Source organism: Leptopilina boulardi, unplaced genomic scaffold (assembly GCF_019393585.1).
Source record: "Leptopilina boulardi isolate dan_hultmark-lab unplaced genomic scaffold, ZJU_Lbou_2.1 LbouV2_122, whole genome shotgun sequence".
In the NCBI taxonomy this organism is placed as follows: Eukaryota; Metazoa; Arthropoda; class Insecta; order Hymenoptera; family Figitidae; genus Leptopilina; species Leptopilina boulardi.
The window spans coordinates 333,607-353,380 of record NW_026137666.1 but is presented as its reverse complement, the minus strand read 5'-3'; the positions used below and the strand labels follow the sequence as shown (position 1 = coordinate 353,380).

At 32.6% G+C, this 19,774-nt stretch overlaps 1 protein-coding gene across 3 annotated transcripts in view; it reads left to right on the top strand.

The window, feature by feature from the left end:
* The window catches only part of LOC127287511 (uncharacterized), a 404,468-nt gene that overhangs the window by 357,609 nt on the left and 27,085 nt on the right, over window positions 1-19,774 (top strand). For all 3 annotated transcript variants that reach the window (XM_051314503.1, XM_051314508.1, XM_051314514.1), the window contains one exon: window positions 9,549-9,692. In XM_051314503.1, the coding sequence (XP_051170460.1) occupies window positions 9,549-9,692 (144 nt within the window). The remainder of the gene's footprint in view (window positions 1-9,548; window positions 9,693-19,774) is intronic.

The following is a 19,774-nucleotide window of genomic DNA, read 5'->3' as shown; positions in this document are numbered from 1 at the left end:
GACGTCCTCAGGCGCAACTGGAATTTGGTTGTAAGCTGACTGAAGGTCTAACTTAGAAAAAATAATTTTACCATCAAGCTTCGCGGAGAAATCTTGTAAGAACGGAATTGAGTATAAATCAGGGACTGTTACTGCGTTAAGACCACGATAGTCTCCACAAACCCGCCATTCACCGTTTTTTTTACGCGTTAGATGAAGTGGTGCTCCCCATGCTGCGCTTGAAGGAGAACAAATTCCGGTATCAATCCATTTTTTAAACTGACTCTGAGCGGCAATTAACTTTTCGGGTGATAATCTTCGTACTGGTTCTGAAACTGGTGGACCGGTTGTTACAATATGGTGAAAAATACCGTTAGCGACAATATTCGTAGATTGCTCCAATCCCGTAATTGAAGGAAAATCAGTAAGAAGTTTCGCGAAACGAGAAGACTTATCGACACTACTCACGTCAGTAAATGATGCTGCGCTCATCAAACCCAACACACCAAGACCTGTCAAAGAATCAACCAACTTTCCCCGGCGTAAATCGACACTTAAACCATAATATGCAAGGAGATCGGCCCCTATAATCGGATAGGGCACCGATGCTCTGCAAAAGTTCCATTTTATAGGACGTCTAAGTCCAAGATCAAGAACAAGTTCACGTTCTCCGTAAGTATCTATACGCGAATTATTCGCGGCATAAAGTATTACTGGAGAAGGTTGAGCCTTAGTTTTGTCAGTAAAAGGAATTATGGAAATGTCGGAGCCGGTGTCAATCAAGAACTTTAGACCCGATTTTCGGTCGCGAATATGCAAACGTTTTGAATTTCCCGCAACACCAATAGTTTCAACTCGATAATCCGGTACCAGCTTCCCAGGTTTAAAATTCCTCGCTTCAGAACAGAAAGGTTTGCATTTTAAAGCTTTATCGCCAAATCTTTTATGATAAAAACACTTCTCGTCACGTCCCCGACTAGAAGAACGATTTCGTTTATATTCATTACGAGACTGCGACCTATTTCGATTCCTATTTTTATCTCTTGAAGAAGAACGATGATGTGAATCAGAACGTCCACGAGGTTGAATTGACAAAGCTTCAACTTTGACTAATAAAGATTCCATTTTGTCGAAAAAATCCTTCTCACAAGAAACAGCAGCAACCGATCGTTCATCGGATTGCGCAAAAATTTTATCTGCGACTAAAGCTAGTCGAGTAAGATCAACGATATCGGAAAGAGCAAGAATGGATCGACACTGAACCGGTAATTGTTCTAAAAATATTGCTCTGATGACGTCCTCGCTGCAACGACCTCTACTTAAATGGCGAATTTTACTTAAAATAAGGGATGGTTTTCCTTCACTGATTATCTCACCCTTCAAAACTTGACGGAGTTCGCTTTCAGGAGAAACTGAAAAATTTGTAATTATTCGTTCTTTTATGCGCGCGTATAAATTAGGTATAATTTCATCGGATGTTATCAGATCTCCAATAGATTGGATAACCTCAAAATCTAAAACCGACACTACTGCACCTGCTCTCGATCGTTGAGAAGTAATTCGAGCAGAGTCCAACATAAATTCTACCTGCGCAAACCAAAGGGCAGGATCTGATCGGAAAAAGCCAGGAAGATTAGTCAGTTTTACTGCGTCGACCGCTACCTGACCAGCACCAAGAATTCCATTTCCTCCCAAAAAATTTGAATTAAATTGAGAACCACCCGGAAATGCCAATCCACCATTATTATTATTATTACCGAAAGTAAACAAGCCGCCCGAATTCAGAGCATCGCCAGCCGCATTCCCCACCGGATCGACAGAAGAGTTATCAACAATTTCCTTCTTCTCTTTATTATCCATTATAATTATTTAAACAGCCAAATTCCACAAAGCAAATAATTCACGATAATAAATTAAACTGAAAAACCATTAAAATGTCCGACTCCCCACAAAGACAATGTCTCACGAGAGACGATTCAGTTCTAAAAGACTTTACTACAGTATCACACATACATTATACTTAATATAAATTAAATGATTCGACGAATTTAAAAATTGTTGTAAGATTCAATAAAATAAATCGTAAAGCTTGTAATAGTATACACAGGAGTAATATGTTGTCAATAAACAACGGCGTAGTGAAAACAATACGCATAATTGTAAAAAAACTTTTTTTTTTAAAAAAAATAATTAAGTAAATTTCAAAATAATTCGTAAATTTAAATAATATCGAATATTAAATTTCTATAATCGAACAATGAAAATTATTCAGATTAATATAGATTATTTAAGTAAAAAAAAATTCAATTTAATGTTTTATCATTTTTTTAAATCGAATAAAAAATTTTACATATTTTTAATTTAAAAACCGATAACGCACAAATAAGTATTACGATCCTTACTTTTCAATAATAATGAAAAAATAAAAACTATCAATAACAATATGTGCTTGAATATGTTATGATTTGTAAATCAAATTTTAATTGAAATAATATTTCAAACAAATAAAGAGATTTTACTCAAAAAAAAATTTTACTACCTGTCAAAAACTAAACATAAAAATAAAAACTTACGACAACAACCATTTAATTGCTAAACAATACACGATGAATACGCTGAAGGCGATGAGATTCTCGACATTGGCGATGTGACAAGCGAAGTATATCGTGCAGTCCATTGATTGTCTTCCTTCTAACCTCAAAACGTCAATTCTGCTCCGGTCAAAAATCATCCCCTGGAATCGGCGGCGCCGCCTTGTTTGATGGATTGCTCACAGTTGGATGAGGATTGCATAAAAGAGAAACATCTTTGAGGCGAAAGCGAAAATTCGGAAACTGTTACATAGCAAACAAGCGTAAAACAATATCGTACCTTGTGCACGGGCTCGGAATGGTCCATACTTTTATGGAATAGAACAGCGACTCGACTATATACTACGACTGTACAGTTCGTTATGAGCAGATAAGCGCTGCTCACGCATCGCTTTCACTTACACACCATTCACAGCTCTCCGCTACGCGCAACCAGTCTAAGGGTAAGATCACATTGTGGCAATTCCCCACAAACAACGCATATTATTATTGTGTACAAGTCTGCTTTTGTACAAGTTTGCTTTTGAAAAAATACACTAACGTCATTTCTAAATTCTCCTTTGCCCAATTAAAAAGAGCTTCTGCTGTCAGAATTTATTGAGAAGGTGGTAATTGAAGCTCGCTCGAGCTGCCAGTCTTTGTAAATTTTAACCTATACCGTCACAAAGCCCTTTTCCATGTGCGGTTTCAAGTAAGTGCCATTCAGCATCCACTCAAAAATCTTTCTTATGACTCAACAGATTAGCAAAAGTAAATCGATTTTTATATTGATGTGCTGCTCCATCAATGAAATATATTATTTTATTTATCGATAAATTTTGCTCCTTTATATGTGTCATAAGAATTTTTTGCAATGCATGCACAACTACTGTACTATGGGTGAGATCATCAGAAAGGACTACCATATTGTGATGTTCAATTTTCTAATTTTTAACATAGTAATACACAGCTGTATGTATGGACACTTGATTATTGTTTCAATTGAACGACTGAGCAGCATTTGGAGCCACTAATGCATAATTCTCTTCAAAATCGCATAATAATAGTAATTTACCATCTTTTAGATTTTTTCAAATGCTCTAAATATCTTGCTTGCTGTCTAGCAATACAATCATGAGTTCTTAAAATTGTCAATTTCTCACACAATATTTCAACAAATTCATTACTATCTTTAACTTGAGATATCAGTGTTAAACGGACTGTGCTTTCCCAAATTTGAAACTTTTTACTGTTTTGACAAGTTGGCGGGAACATCCAAATGTCTTTGCTACTTTTCTTTCAGTCCATGAATCTGGTACAAGTCTTAATAGTTCATATTTTTGAAATCTACTACTCTGTGGATCATTAAATTGTAGCAAACGTCAAAGAAATGTTATGATTTAACTTTTTGTAAAGCATGTGTTATGTTTAGCTCAAATTACTTTTTCAAAGGAAATTCAAATAAGCAATTTATTACAATCAGAGACTACTTACGAGAGGAAATAATATATTAGATAATTATCAAAATAATGACCAACATGGTAAAATAATTAGAATATTATGAATCTTTTTTGATTATCTTTGAATTGACAATTGAGGTTATGTTTACTTTTGACTGACGTCATAAAATGTAACAAACGTTAGGTAGCAAACTAAACGAGTAACATAGGCAGGTAACATAAGTAACAAACCCAAGTAACAAACATGAAGTAATGTAAGTACACATCCATGCTTATAATATGCGTGAATAAACTCAGTTGTAAGAAAGTATACATCAGTGCCACCTAGTAGAATTTTTGGGTACTCAAATTCTATACACGACAGCATTTGCTCAGGTTGAGAGCGTTACGCTAAGCTGGTTTTTTATTTTAGTTTTTACATATACTAATACATATATAATTGCCAAAAAAAATAAAGCACTTTTTTTAAAAGTCGCTTTTTTCAGAGAATGCCTCCTATATGTTTTCGAAAGATATTTTCTTGCTTTTTCGAATAGTGGAAAAGTTTTTGATGTGATTTATCATTGATTTGATTAAAAAAACTCGTTAATTCGATAAATAATTGTCATTAACTTCTTTAAATTTTAAATAATTCCATTATTTTTCAGAAATAAATAGATTATTGGGTAAGATGAGTAAAATAATGATTAAGACAAGATTTTAAAATAATATTGTTTAATTAAATTTAAGTGCAGAATATGCATGTGGTCCGGTAAATCATTTCATTAGAGCTCGAGATTTTAGACTAACTTCGAATTGGTTCTAAGTTAAGTTACATGTTTAGAAAAATATGGAAAGTGTATGATTCAAAAACTGTAACCCAAAAAGGCTTGTAACCAACAGGAAGATCACATGGTGGAATTCTGAGCTGGAAAGACTTAGGTGTACGGTGAGAAAGTTGCTTCATAAGGCAAAGAAAAATAGGATACAACAGGCCTGGACATTGTACCATAGAGCTGATTTTCACCGTATAAAGTTTGGCGGGCTACATGCCATGGCATGAATTTAGGTAGGCCTCTTTGGTGGCCTGGCGACGGTTTGCAGTTGCATTGGTATCCCTGACGTCAGGCCACCAAAGAAGCATACCTAAAGTCATACCTGGGCATTTAGGCCTCCTAACTTTGAACGGTGAAAATCCGCTCATACTCTGGAAAAGATTAATTGGGCCTTAGGCTCTTTTAAGCCATTGAAGGCACTAGGAGGGACTGCATATATCCGATTCTCTTGCAGACCGGATAACAATATATTCGTCTACCCTTGATTAAAATCATGAGAGCATGTATAGCTCTAGATTACACTCCTGAGGCATGAAAAATAACTAAGGTTTTGTTTATTCCGAAGGCTAGATACTTTTCTAAATATAGAGAGTACCTTCCCTAACATTTGTAGTCAAACAATATTCAATGCGTTTAGAAGATGTGGCATACCATATTCATTATTTATGTGGATAAAAGGTATGCTCCATAACAGAGCCCTGGAAGCAGAATATGGAGAGGCCAATATAAATGGCCTAATTTCCTATGGTTTCCCACAAAGAGGAGTTTTATCACTTTTATTGTGGAGCTTAGTAGAACTCAATAGCGAGGGATTTTATACGCAAGGCTATGCGGATGACTTCCTGATTATTGTAAGAGGTCTCAGTTAAATATCTAGGAGTAATTCTGAACAACAAGCTGATCTGGAGGAAGCACTTAGAGTATCAATATAGTAGGTTTTGCGCTACTTTTTGGGTTTGCAGGAAGGCAATTGGATCATCTTGGGGTCTAAAAACAGATATGGTTCAATGACTCTATTGTACAGTCATGTTGCCAAGGTTTCTACATGCATAAGTTGTTTCGTGGATTAGAAGCCAGTTAAAAACGGTGAAAATGAAACTTGAACAACTGCAGGCTATGGTATTTAGAGGGATTACTGGAGCGATGAGAACCACGCTAACTTTTCCGTTGGGTTTAATGCTGGCAGAAGAACCTTTACAGATTTTAACGGTCAAGAAGGCTGACTTCAAATACAAGGAAAATGAAGAGCTAGGGGGCATCACACAAAACTACCAACTTTTATACTGAAAATCCCAGAAAATAGTATGGGATAAGACAGAATGGTCAAAAGAGTGAAATTTAAAGCTCGCTTTAAAACTATTATTCCTTGTAGAATGGATTGGAAGAAAGGCTGTCCACTTGAAGGTCTGCGCTATAATGACTTGCGCAATGATGTGTCTTGAAAAAGGAAAATCAGGCAAAAGAATCAATATATGTGTCGATAGCCAGGGGGCTTTAAACGCCTTGAGTAATCCGACTATTGCATTTAAACTAGTTTGGGAATGCCGCAAGGTATTAGATGAACTAGGTTTGAAAAATAAGCTCTCAGTATTATATGTACCAGAACACTCGGGAATCAGAGGAAATAAAGAAACGGATATTCCCCCCGTAGAGGGTCTAAAATAACTATGGTAGGCTCAGAACCGGCGGTAGATATTATTCCAGGCGCGGTGAAAGCGACCATAGAAAAATGGTCTAGGAGATGTTATGGAAAAGAGTAGGAGACGCATGAAAATCCCCTAAACTTCATGTAACAGAAATGCCATTTGACAGAAATTTATATAACAGAAATTTTATTGGACAGAATATTTACATGGCAGACAATTCATATAACAGACTTTTCATTAGACAGACGTTTGATTGGACAGAATTTTTATCGAACAGAAATGTCACTTAACAGAAATTTTATCTGACAGAATTTCCATTCAACAGAACATAAGTATAGCAGAACTCTCATTGGATAGAATATTTACACGGCAGACGATTCATATAACAGACTTTTCATTGGGCAGACGTTTGATTGGACAGAATTTTTATCGAAGAGAAATGTTACTTAACAGAAATTTTATCTGACAGAATTTCCATTCAACAGAACATAAGTGAGTCGCCGGAAAGTAAAACAACATATAAACTTCTGACTCTCATTGAATTAACATGGCCGTCAGAATTTTATGTGTGGTTTTACTTTCCGGCGACTCAAGTATAGCAGAACTCTCATTGGTCATAATTTAACTTTTGCATCATACATTCTTGTCCCTGCTATATTTTTAACCTGTCGGTAAAGTAGACGTAGCAGTCAGTAGTTGCTATTTCTTTCTCGCGCCAAAATTTGAATATTAAATAATAAAACTAATATTTTATTTATTTATAATTATCAGGTATTCATTATCAATAATAATGAAATAAAATATTAGTTTTATTATTTAATATTCAAATTTTGGCGCGAGAAAGAAATAGCAACTACTGACTGCTACGTCTACTTTACCGACAGGTTAAAAATATAGCAGGGACGAGAATGTATGATGCAAAAGTTAAATTATGACCAATGAGAGTTCTGCTATACTTATGTTCTGTTGAATGGAAATACTGTCAGATAAAATTTCTGTTAAGTAACATTTCTGTTCGATAAAAATTCTGTCCAATCAAACGTCTGCCCAATGAAAAGTCTGTTATATGAATCGTCTGCCGTATAAATATTCTATCCAATGAGAGTTCTGCTATACTTATGTTCTGTTGAATGGAAATTCTGTCAGATAAAATTTCTGTTAAGTGACATTTCTGTTCGATAAAAATTCTGTCCAATCAAACGTCTGTCCAATGAAAAGTCTGTTATATGAATTGTCTGCCATGTAAATATTCTGTCCAATAAAATTTCTGTTATATAAATTTCTGTCAAATGGCATTTCTGTTATATGAAGTTTAGGGGATTTTCATGCGTCTCAAGAGTAGACGGAGACTGGGTTCGACATTGCCGGGGTTAGGTGCAACGGGTCTTGCGACTTCAGTGCTGGCGGGACACTTGCAAGGACCTGCACAGCACTCGTAGACAATGTCCGATAAGCAGAGACGATACGTGAAGTAATACATCTCTGCGCGGACAGCATTTTATTTCGCATGGTAGAACATCTATTCGTTCTCAGGGAGGGGGCTCATGCTGGTGTTGCGTAAAGCAGCTTAGCGTGGGCTCGTTACTAATTTCATATTAACGATTTTAAAAGCCAGACCCCATGGATCCTTCTCGACGTCCTCGACTAGGTCCTTCCAGCTACGGCGTCGCGACGTACGGATGTCTTGGCTAAAGTTCTTTTTGGCCTCCTTGTATGCTTCCTTGAGCAAAGGATCTCCCTTAGATCAGATATAAGTCGTTCTTGCTCTGAAACACGCCTTTCGCAAGGAGGACAACCTTTCTGACCACCAGTGCAAGGATCTCTTCCTGGGGAATGTAGTATTGCGACGCGGCATTGACGCATCGCAGACGGTGACGATTATATTTCTTACAGCCCGCACTTCCCCATTAAGACTGTTCGGCCTCCTTACCCAGTTCAACTCTTGAATTAAGCAGGCTTCTTGAAGGGACTGGCCGAAAAATGGCAAAATCTACTGAGCGGCACTGTATATACTATAAGAATCTACAGTTATTAGAAAATTGATTTTTTGAAAAAAGATGTGGTGCTAACCTTTTAAAGCAAAGTTAAAAAAATTGAAACAATTTTTTTTTATTATGTCAATTAATATAACAAATTTAAACTATTGGCATATTCTTTTCTCGTTAAGGACTAACTTTTTAAGTAGTACTAGTCATCTTTGCAAGCATTTTTCGAGTCTTTTCAGATAGTGAGTTAAAATTTTTTCAAAGTGGTCACAATATTTAGTGAGTAAAAATTAGCTGTTATTAATAACTTTTCGGCTTATGAAAAAAATTGGCATACACATTCGATCTATCCCAGACAGCACAAAAACTTGCAACAACCTTGCAGCATTATAAAAATGACAGGTTCCGAAGCTGGCGCGGCAAGCTTCCCACAAGATTGCCTCACGTAACAAAATGTCCCACTTTAGCAAGCTTGCAATGAAAGGTTGCTGCAATCTTTCAAAAAAATGTATCTGCAATTTTGCAATGACAGATTGTTGCAATTTTTCAGTGAAAGCTTAATGTAAGCTTGCAATAAAAGGTTCATAAGTGCTTAAAACAAGCTTACAATATGCTTCTGCAATCTTACAAAAGACTTTTGCATGCATTTTGTTGCTTGAGGCAATCTTGCTGGAGGCTTGAGGGGCAAGCTTAGGAACCTGGCATATTTATAATGCTCCAAGGTTCTTGCTAGTTTTTGTGCTGTCTGAAATCAATTATTCTATGACAATTTTGAAAATCTAGAAAATTGGGAGTTATGCTCCAGTGTTAGTAGGGGTTTGTGCCTCACATCATATTTAACAGTTTTTAATTCTAATACGCACTTTTTATTTTTATTTCGCATTATTTATGAAGAATTGAAATGTTTTATGCAATTTAAATATTGTTCTTTAGTGAAATGATATATTTTACATCTGTAATAATTTAATTTTATCTAAATTATCTAAAATTAATCTTTTATTATCTTATCGATTACTTTACTTTATGTAAATTATCTTACTTTTCACATTTCCTAATTTAAATAAAGAAACTTGACATAAACATTTTATTACAGAAGGTACAGTCATTTAAAAGCTTTACAACACAGAAAAATAAACAAATCAAGTGCTCATAGACAGATACATGATGATTTTTGTAACAAAGGATCTATAAACTACAGCTTTTTAAGATCAAGTTTTCAAAAAGCAGCACGTCCCGTGTAAGTATTCTCAAAAATAATTAATTTCATAAAAATTACAAAACAAATGACAGTTTTTTATTAATATTTGAACTAGCAACTTTGTCGTTTGCAAGCGGCCAACTACGTTGCTAGTGTGCATTAACCATATTTTTTATTCATTTTTTTTTCAAAAAAAATTTAATATTAAAAATGTAAAAAAAAAATTTCTTTACATTGGATCTACCACCCAAGTAGCACGGAATATTGCTTGAATGTCAAGCTGATATCAACGGGGAATATTTTTGTGACATTCAGGCGATATCATAATGTCCTCTTCACGGGGACATTCTTCCGTGATGTATCTATGGGACGGTCTTTTACACAAAAAATGTAACGCGTTACAAAACTTACATTCTACATTTATTAAATCTAAATAATTCTGTGGAACTTTACTTTCATCTAAATCTTCAAAAGACATTATTGCAACTCCTGCACTTTTTTTATTCCGATTATCGTTTTTACATGTCAAATTCTTTTCTTCACATATTCTTTTCATCTTTCGTAGCCGTAGAAATTTTTTTCTTCTTACATAACAAATTATTTTCTTGACGCACTTTCTTTTTATCTTGAGTTTCCATTGATATTTTTCTTTTCCTACATGCCAAATTTTTATCCTTGCGTATTTCCTTTCCATCTTCAGTTTTTATAGATAATTTCTTTTTTTTGCATGTCAAATTTTTTTTGCGCTCTTTCTTTTTTATTTCTGTTTTATTACGATTACGTTTTCTCAATCTCTCATTCTCCTGTCTTGTTATTTTCTGCTCATATGTAACTTCGCTCCTTGCCTTCCTTTTTCTTCCCTTCTCTTTTATTGCTCGATTTATCTTTTTATCATTTTCTTTACTCAGAAAATTTTTCATTTTTAAATATTCATGTGGTGAAATTTTGTTCACCTTATTATCAGTAGTACGAATTATTTTCTTTTCACTAGTGTCATTTAGAGAATGTTTAATTTTTAAATCTTGTGTTAATAGAACTCTGTTAATATTATTACTGGGAATATAATTACTAAAAATATAATATTTATGTTCCTGTGTTCAATTTATGAAAAGATGGTTCTAATCATTCTCTATTATCGAATTCCTATTGTGAGACGTTCTTACTGTCGGAAAATGATTTAAGCGATTATTTTCAAACATTGACTTAAAATTGTTTCTTATTTTGTTATTATCAGTTTCATAATTTACACGGTTTGGCATTACGTTAAATAGTATAGATGTTGCAAATGCTATTGCATATACTCCACACTCAACACTACCAAAAGGTTGTTGATCAACAGCTTCAAAAATTAAGGCTATCAAAAATATAAAGCCTTACTCTATCGTAATAGACACAAATTCAGTGACCATAATTGTTATTACCGCTAAAAAGTATTTGAATATGTTTATCACCGTCTCTAATTGGGACAATAAAATCAAGCATTTATACATACAAAGCACTTTGCATATTGAAAAAAGAATTGGAATCTTTTCTTAATAAATCTTCAAATTTGTACATATGCATGTAATTTAACAATTTATTCCAATTTATTCCAATTTATTCAATAATTTTTAATTTTTTATCACTTAAAATAACATACTCTTTTATGTTGGGAGTAGTATAGTTCGTTTAATTTTATTTTTGATTCATGAAAATTAAATGATTGAACGAACTTACCTTAAGTGATGTTCAATCGCAATTGTATGAGCCGCCTCGTCCTTCTAGATCAATATACGTAGATGTTTAAAGTAGTAAGCGATTTTGTATGATTATATTTGTAATAGAAATACTCTCTTTGATCCTAGGCATCTAAAAGATATATATATATATGAAAAGTTAATATGGCTTTAAGTTTGCAAATGCAGAACATTTAAGCAAAGATTAGGTGGTATAAGATTTTTTTTGAGTAATGGCTGCTGTGAAGGATTCTGACACGATTCAATGGTCGATTATGAAGTCGTGTAATAATGAGGAGTAGGTGAACTCACCCTTTTTAAGAATATTTTTTATCCATCGACTTTTGGTTAGGGTACTTCTGCTACACACAACTCTGGTTAATTCGCAAAAAGTCGGTATTTCGAGAGCGGTTGTATCTCGCCCTGTCTGTTGACTTCGATCGGACAGTGATTTTAATTTTAATGAATTTTGTCTAAATTGACGAATTTTCCTCAGTATTCAGTTCGTGATGAGATGTGAATGAGTCGCTAACTTCACTCTTAACGTTTCCAAAGAAAAAGAAGTTTTGTCGTTTGGATATGGTGTTGAGAATTGTTGAGATACACATTCATGGTCCCAAGTTTCGTATCTGGACCTTGACGGTTTGATCGATACGCCATTAATGAACCTGGCACTGCTGGGATTTTTGCGGATTTCTATGTCCGTCAATACATTCTTGTGCTCGGCAAACTTCCAGAGTATTGTGAAAAAAACGTGTGATTGTCAATGCTTGGGTCAAGAATTGCAGGCATCTAAACACTAAAACCGGTACTGATTTAGTACTTTTCCGTACTGTTTTAGAACTTTCTTTTTACAGTGAACAGTTGAGTTGCAGAGAGTCTCAGGATTATTACTTTGTTAGTATTTCCACAAAAGTTAGATAGGTTTGCTGTGTGAATCGTGATTAAATAAGAGATCAATTAAATTTCATCAATTTTGTTTTTTAATCAAACATGTTCGATTTTTAAAACGTGAATAATCGACCAAATAATCGTTATTAAAATCTTGCAACAAATGATTCAGTGAAATCAAATATAAGTACTTTTATCATATGTTAGTACTTTCGGATTCGATTCTTATTTGAATGTGTTCAATTTTTAAAACGTAAAAAATCGATCAATAATTATTATTCAAATTTCAAAAACAACTGATTAATCGGTGTCGAATATAGAAAAGATGATTAAAATAGAGATTGAATTCTATTAATTTCGCTTTTTTAACGAATGTGTTTGATTTTTAAAACATAAAAGATAGATTGAATGATCGTTATTCGAATTTCCGATTTCAATTCCAATCTGTAAGATGTTCTTTTCTTTATGAATGGTAGTCAGATGAGTATATCGCTATCAGAGGAAAGCGATTGGTGAAGCGAATGCATTTTCCTGTGAGGGAAAATTAATAAGCTTTTGGTAATAATATTATTCTGCGAAAAATTATGCCAAGATTTTTTAATTTTAGTAATTTTAATTTTTAGCAACAAGGAAAAAACTATCAATAAAGAACTTTTATCAGGTTGAAAAATGATTGGTTTTTCAGCAGTTAATGGCATTGACGTTGGTTCGTTCATGGTTGAGTGGGCCCGTCGGGAACCACCACATCCCTTCTGTTTTCTTAATTTGAGCCCTTAGTACTACTCGTAGAGTATGAGTTCAAAAGTAGGAGAAACCTAGAAAAAATGAAATATACAAACGTATATTGCCACTCAGTTTCTTGTGGTATAGGGTTATGGAGTTCGTTCGTGAATGTGATTAGTCGATTTGTTGTGTTGTTTATCCAAACTTCTAAATTTGACTGTATTTAATTAAAAAGAGCTATTGTCACATAGTATTTACTATTTATGTTATTTAGTTTCGAATATTTTTCGTGATATTTGACTTCTTTCTATACAGTCAGTAGTATATTATAATGTGGGATACCCAGCAACTACATATTGGAAATTAATTGTTGATAATTCCTGGATTGAGTTGTATTTTCACTGATTTATGTCCAGGTGATTTCAACAACTTCAAGCTGCATGAATGTTCTGCAGTAATTAATTTGTCGAACAAATTTATTTTACTAAAATAATACCTTACTTTCTTAATTCTTTGCATGATTTGAAGAGTTTTGTGAAATAACCAGTTCTCTGCAAAGATCAAAGATCTTTGCAAAAAACCATTTAAATTCATTTTTAAAAGAATTGTATTATATATTTGGATATATTAGTATATCCGTAATATTTTATATATATTCATATATAAATTCATCACATCCATAATAAAAACCTTGATAAAGAAGACGCACAGACCGATTTTTATGCCTTCAATTTAAATTGTGAGATCGTTATAAACTTATTTTAACTTTTCAAAGTTGAATAAGAAAACGATCTTGAACCACTAGAGTTTTGGCTTAAAAAATGAGATGACAGGAAATCATATTTGCGTGGTTAACAAATGATAACCGTACCACGAGTTAGAATGTGATTGATTGGAGATGCCCGTTCAGTTTATATTTTTCGCGGATGATAACTCAGCAGCCTTCTTCCTGTTTTGTTGATTGGCTCTTGCTGAAATTTAACAGCACTGGATTTTCTAATGCATTTTTTGTCTATTTTTCGACTTCATTAGCAGATTTTATTTTTTCTGCAAAAATTGTGCCAAATACAATATGTATCGACATTTGATTCTTCGGTTATTTTGTTTATTTTTTGAGAATCAATATGAAGGACAAAATTATGAGAAAAAAAAACTAGGAGTTATTAACATGTCATATTGTAATTCAGTTAGACCGAACTACTTGAGTATAGTTTCATATTGCTTTTGTTCGCATCAAAAAATCTGGTGAAGTGCAAGAGCACTGTTGAATGCTCTAAGATTATTTTGAGCACGTATTTTAGTGAACATTATTATTATTTGCGATGCTCTTCGCAGGAGACACTCTGCACTAAATACATATATATTTATTTTATTTATGTATTTTTATAAATGATAAATAAATTTATTATCATTATCATTATTATTAATATGGTTAATACCCGCTTATGGTTCTCAAAGGACTGCAGGGATATGTATTGAATAAATAAATATTTGTGAAGTTCCTCGCAGGAGACGCTATTTAATAAATAATTAATTAATTAATTTTATTAATCGATGATTAATTAAATTAATATAAAATTAATTTATAAAAAAAATAATGATAATAATATTAGTTGGTATGAATTCTTTACCACTTGTTTCGGTTATGTTTCGGAATTTATGAAGGTTGCACTCTTGGAAAAAATTTTCTGTAATAAAAAATTTTCAGTCGTGTGCTTGGGCAGACCGACCTTGAGAATATTTTCCACATTTTCGCAATTGAATTTCGGATCGGCGCATCGAATTGAAAATTCTTGTGCGCCCTCTCCCAACAGTTTTAGGAGGCTACCTTATGTCGTTACCGACTAAGCACTATCCTCATTGAGTTGTCATTTTCGTCAGATTCTCTGTAATTTGGGCCTAATGTCGGATTTTTCCAAAACGGGACACGTCTCTCGGATCGTGCTCGCAGTTCTTTTCGTTTCCATGTTTCTTTGTGTGACGTTCCTCGCAGGAGACGCTCTGCACTAAAAACTTCTGGAAGTTCCGAGTTCACGGTCGGGATCTTGCTGATCCCGACTCAAGACTCCTTTTGCCTCTGCCACGTGATGTATCTCTCGGATCACATCTACTGCGAGGACTTTGAGAAAGGGTTCATTACTTTTTCAGGTGCGAAACTGCTGCAACGACTTGTGACACTGAGCTAGAGAAAGATGTCACAGAAGACAGGATGCTTCGTAGTGACAAACAGGGTTTGTAGAAGAACACTTATATTTCTTTACCTTTTTCTGAAGTTTCTCTCATTTTCCATCGAGAGAATTTCAATGTAGAATGTTTCCTCTTCTTGGGGCGACGTTTTTTATGAAATCTTGTAAACTATTCTGAATAGAAAACGTGTAATCGTTTTCGATAATTTAACGCGGTGTTGAGCGGAACGCACAGAACAACGTAATGACGATTAAGCATGCAGAGCGAGGCACGACACCTACAGGTGGCGCGAAAAACTTTTGTTTTTAAAATTACTGTGGCGGAACAATCAGTACGGCGGTACTACGTATATTGATCTAGAAGGACGAGGCGGCGAAATACAATCTAAATATCTCTAACCCTTTTGCTCACTCCCTCTAATATAACCAATTTTGCCTTTTATTAAATATAACCAATATTGTCTTTTATTCAAAACAACCAATTTTACCTTTTATTAAATATAACCAATTTTTCCTTTAATTCAATATAACCAATTTTTACTTTAATCCAATATAACCAATTTTGCCTTTTATCCAATAAAACTACCAAATATCCAAAAGAATGAGAGAACTATGTGTAACTATGAATCAGTAACTACTGATCAGCCAATAAGTGCAAAAAGGACAATCTTATATGAGTAATCAGTAGTTCATTATAAATAACATATATACGTATTTATACCTGTTTTAAAACCCCGGAACAAATACCACAAAAAAACCAGCCATTGGACAATAGAACCTTTGTTAATGAGGATTAACTCTGAGGACCCAGGTAATAATTTCTTTTTTCACATTTATTATATAGAAAAATAAAGATGTACCAACCCTTGTCCAATAGAACCTTTGTTAATGAAGATTAACTGACATCGGCACGTCTGACGTCTCAAAATTTTTTCCGTGTATTATCACATAGAAATATAAAGATAAAAGTCAAAAACTGAAGAGGTAATGTATATCTTTCTTTCTCACATCAAGGAATATAACATATAAACATTTTCATTTAATATTGCATTTCTCTATCTAGAGGATTCAAAATAACATAAAAATATCTTCGCCTAAAAATCTTACTCTTCTTTTTTTCTGTTTTTAAAATAAAAAAAAATATGTATATACCAGTATTAGACCCTCAGAACAATTACCACAAACAATACCAATAAATGGACAATAGAGCCTTTGTTAATGAAGATTAATTCTGAGGGGCCAGGTAATAATTTTTAAATTTTTTTATTAAAATTTTCTGGGGCTCTAATACAGGTAAGGGAGAGTGATAAACAGTGGGACAGTTTAAACAGTAGGACACTTTAATTTTCTGAAAAACTACTTAAAGAAACTCGACCAAAATTTAAATGTAAAGCATGTTTATGACAACACACTATCTCCAAAAATTTTAGCCACATTGATTCATTATTTACAAAGAAAATTGAAAAAAACTGTTTTTGACGTTACGGAGTAAATTTTTTCTTGAAATACGATGCTGATTTTTATATAAATAGGACAGTTTTAAAAAAAAGTGTAATTGTTACTTCGTTTACTCATGTTTTTAAGTATAATATTCAATAATTTAAAATATTTTAATATTTTACAAACAATTTTTATTTAAATAATTTCTTGCGATAGCTTAATTTAAACAGTGAGACATTAAACACTGCACTAAGAAAAAATTGGACGAACTGTTGCCTTGCTAGTGGTAGAGCGGCGCTACTTTCGTTCTTGTGAACATCTAAACCATATTTGGGCGACACGTTCGCCCAAAACAAAGTAGAAATGCTTTTCCAAGATTTGGGATGGAATTTGATTTAAAAAAGGAAACGATGCTATACTTTATGAGTATATGTAATTTAGCATTACTGTACTTATACACATTGTGAATTATGCATATTTTAACATTAAAACTGAAATCTTACATCACAATTAAAGTTTTTGTATTAAATTATAAATAGATAGATTGTTAACTTCTTACATATTAATATGAATAGTGTAATGGACCTAAATTTAATTTTCAAAAAAAATACAAATAAAATAACAAAATTAATAATAATAAGATAAATGGAACTTATACTTATAAGTAAACAAAATTATTTAAATAATAATAATTTTTAAGAAAACAAATAAATAAATATTAATAACAACAATAAATTAACAGATAAACAAATATTAACCGCCAAAGTCTCAATGATCCAAAACAATTAAAAAAGAAAAAAGATAGAAATTAATAAATAGGATTAAAATTTGTTGAGCGCTAGTCCTTTCTTGGGACAATAAAAATTAAAATCAAGAAATATTAAAATCATTAGAATTATTTTTGAAACAAGGTCGCCTGACTAATTCAAAAATAATTAGTTCAAGATAACAAGATAAGATAGATGAAACTAAATTCCAAAAATGATACCAAATCTCAAGATCGCACACAAGAAAATTTGAATTTCAACAAAACAAAATTTATATAAAATATAGAAAATGGCCAAACATTCTTAATTATATTAAATCTTAATTTTCCGAAATCTAAATAAAGCTAAAAAGTATCATAAAATTAAATAAAAGAAAAGCTGCCGGTAGCTATAGGATATGGTAGAGTGTCGAGGTTCGAGAGAATTATACACACACCCAGAGAAATGTTTTATTTGAATTAAATAAAATATATTTGACTTAAATAAAAATGGATATTTGTCTCAGAGCCTACTAAAGTTTTCTTTGTCTCAAATAAATTTTTATATTTAAATTTGAGACAAATAAATTTTTATTTGCTACAAATATATTTTATATTTAGGACAAATTGCAAAATTGCCTGGTATTCAGCCAAATATTCTGGAATTGATATAATTAAAATTTATGATTAAAATTGAAAACCTTAAATTTTTACATTTCGTGGTTATTTTTTTGTATGTTCCGTGGATATTGTTGAAACATAACAATTTCCATTTCTCTGTGTCAATGATAAGTTGATTTGAATTCTGCTTCACATTTGAGACACAACAGGGAGAAAGGCACTCAAAATAAAAGGAAAGTGTGATTTAATTAATAAACACTCGCGAATAAAAACATTTCTTTAATTATCCTAAAATTAGTATTTGTTTTAATCAAATAATAATCAATCCTTGTACAAACAACTGCTTGGTCGCGTTAATCTGTCACCTCGTTTTCACTACGTCCGACATCTTTAAAGTTATATCGTATACAGTATTCTGCGCATGCTTGCGTTCAACTCGAATAAACTTTTATTTGAATTAAATATATTATTTATTTGCCACAAATGTACCTTTTTAAAAAGTACTAATAAAATTGTTTATTTGTAAGAAACATATACGACAATTTCAAAGAAACATTTATTTATTTAATTTAAATAAAATATTTATTTGAAATAAATAAAAATGATTTAAATATACGTTTTTATTCAAAACTAATAAATTTTTTCTCTGGGTGCAGTTCTAAAATAACAATTTCAATAGTTTATTAAAAGGAATAATTAACGAAAAGAATTATTACAAAAAAATAATACGAAATATCACAATATTCACAATTATAATTTTAATATTATTAACAGCATTTAAAATTTTCCGAATAATGTAGAATCACTCAAAGGTCAGACCTCATGACGATTCTACACTGAAATCTTATGGATGTGTCGAATTTCAAATACAATAATGTGAAACACGCTGAATTGTCCACTCAAGAGTTTAAAATTAACGATTTTAAATATTTTATTTTCAATTATTAATAAACATGGTCGGCTTGTAAATTTTAATATAAATTTATTAACACAAGTGAACTTCTTAAACTAAATAAAACACTGATTCTAACGTAATATTTTTGATAACAGGGTAATTTCTGGTAACGGGGCTTTTTTTGGTAACGGGGTATTTTTTTGGTAACGAGATAAACTAGAGGGAAATCCTGATAGTCAAGGTGACGCGACTATCAGGAAAATCAGTAGCACAATTCATCACTTTAAATTACAAAAAAACCTCGGTTTGAACATGAGATTTAAAAAAAGATAATTTAATTTAAATTAGTCAAATAATTTAAATAAGTAAAATAAAACTATTTAATAGCTTAATAAAGTAATATAAATCTCATAATCATCCACGAGGCAAGCCGCACCATCTTTAATTTTAAATTTAACACTTCACAGAAATTTTTATAATTTTAAACATAATTATTTTAATAAAAGAAAAAGACTTACTACTTCAAGCCAATTCTGGTAACAAATCCCAATGTTGATCAGAATAGGATCCAACGAAATAATCGGCTCAGGTCTAAGATGAGGAAGCACACACACTAGCAATTTTTTTTAAAAATTTTCACAAAAGTATCAGAGACGCTTCCGTATCACTCAAATACTTAGAAGCAAAAGGGGAGAGAGTTTTCCTCATGGTCAGCACGTTGCTTCTTCTTCTTTCCCCACCTACCCCGCCGGTAGCCAACAAGGTTTTTCACGTTATACTGCTGGAGCAAAGTTACAGTCAAGAGCGTAGTCACTACTGGAAATCGTCGCCCTGCAAGCGATTTCCAATATAGTTTTCTGCTTCTTGGACCGCTTATTTTTCATCCATGTCTTCCTCGTCGTTAA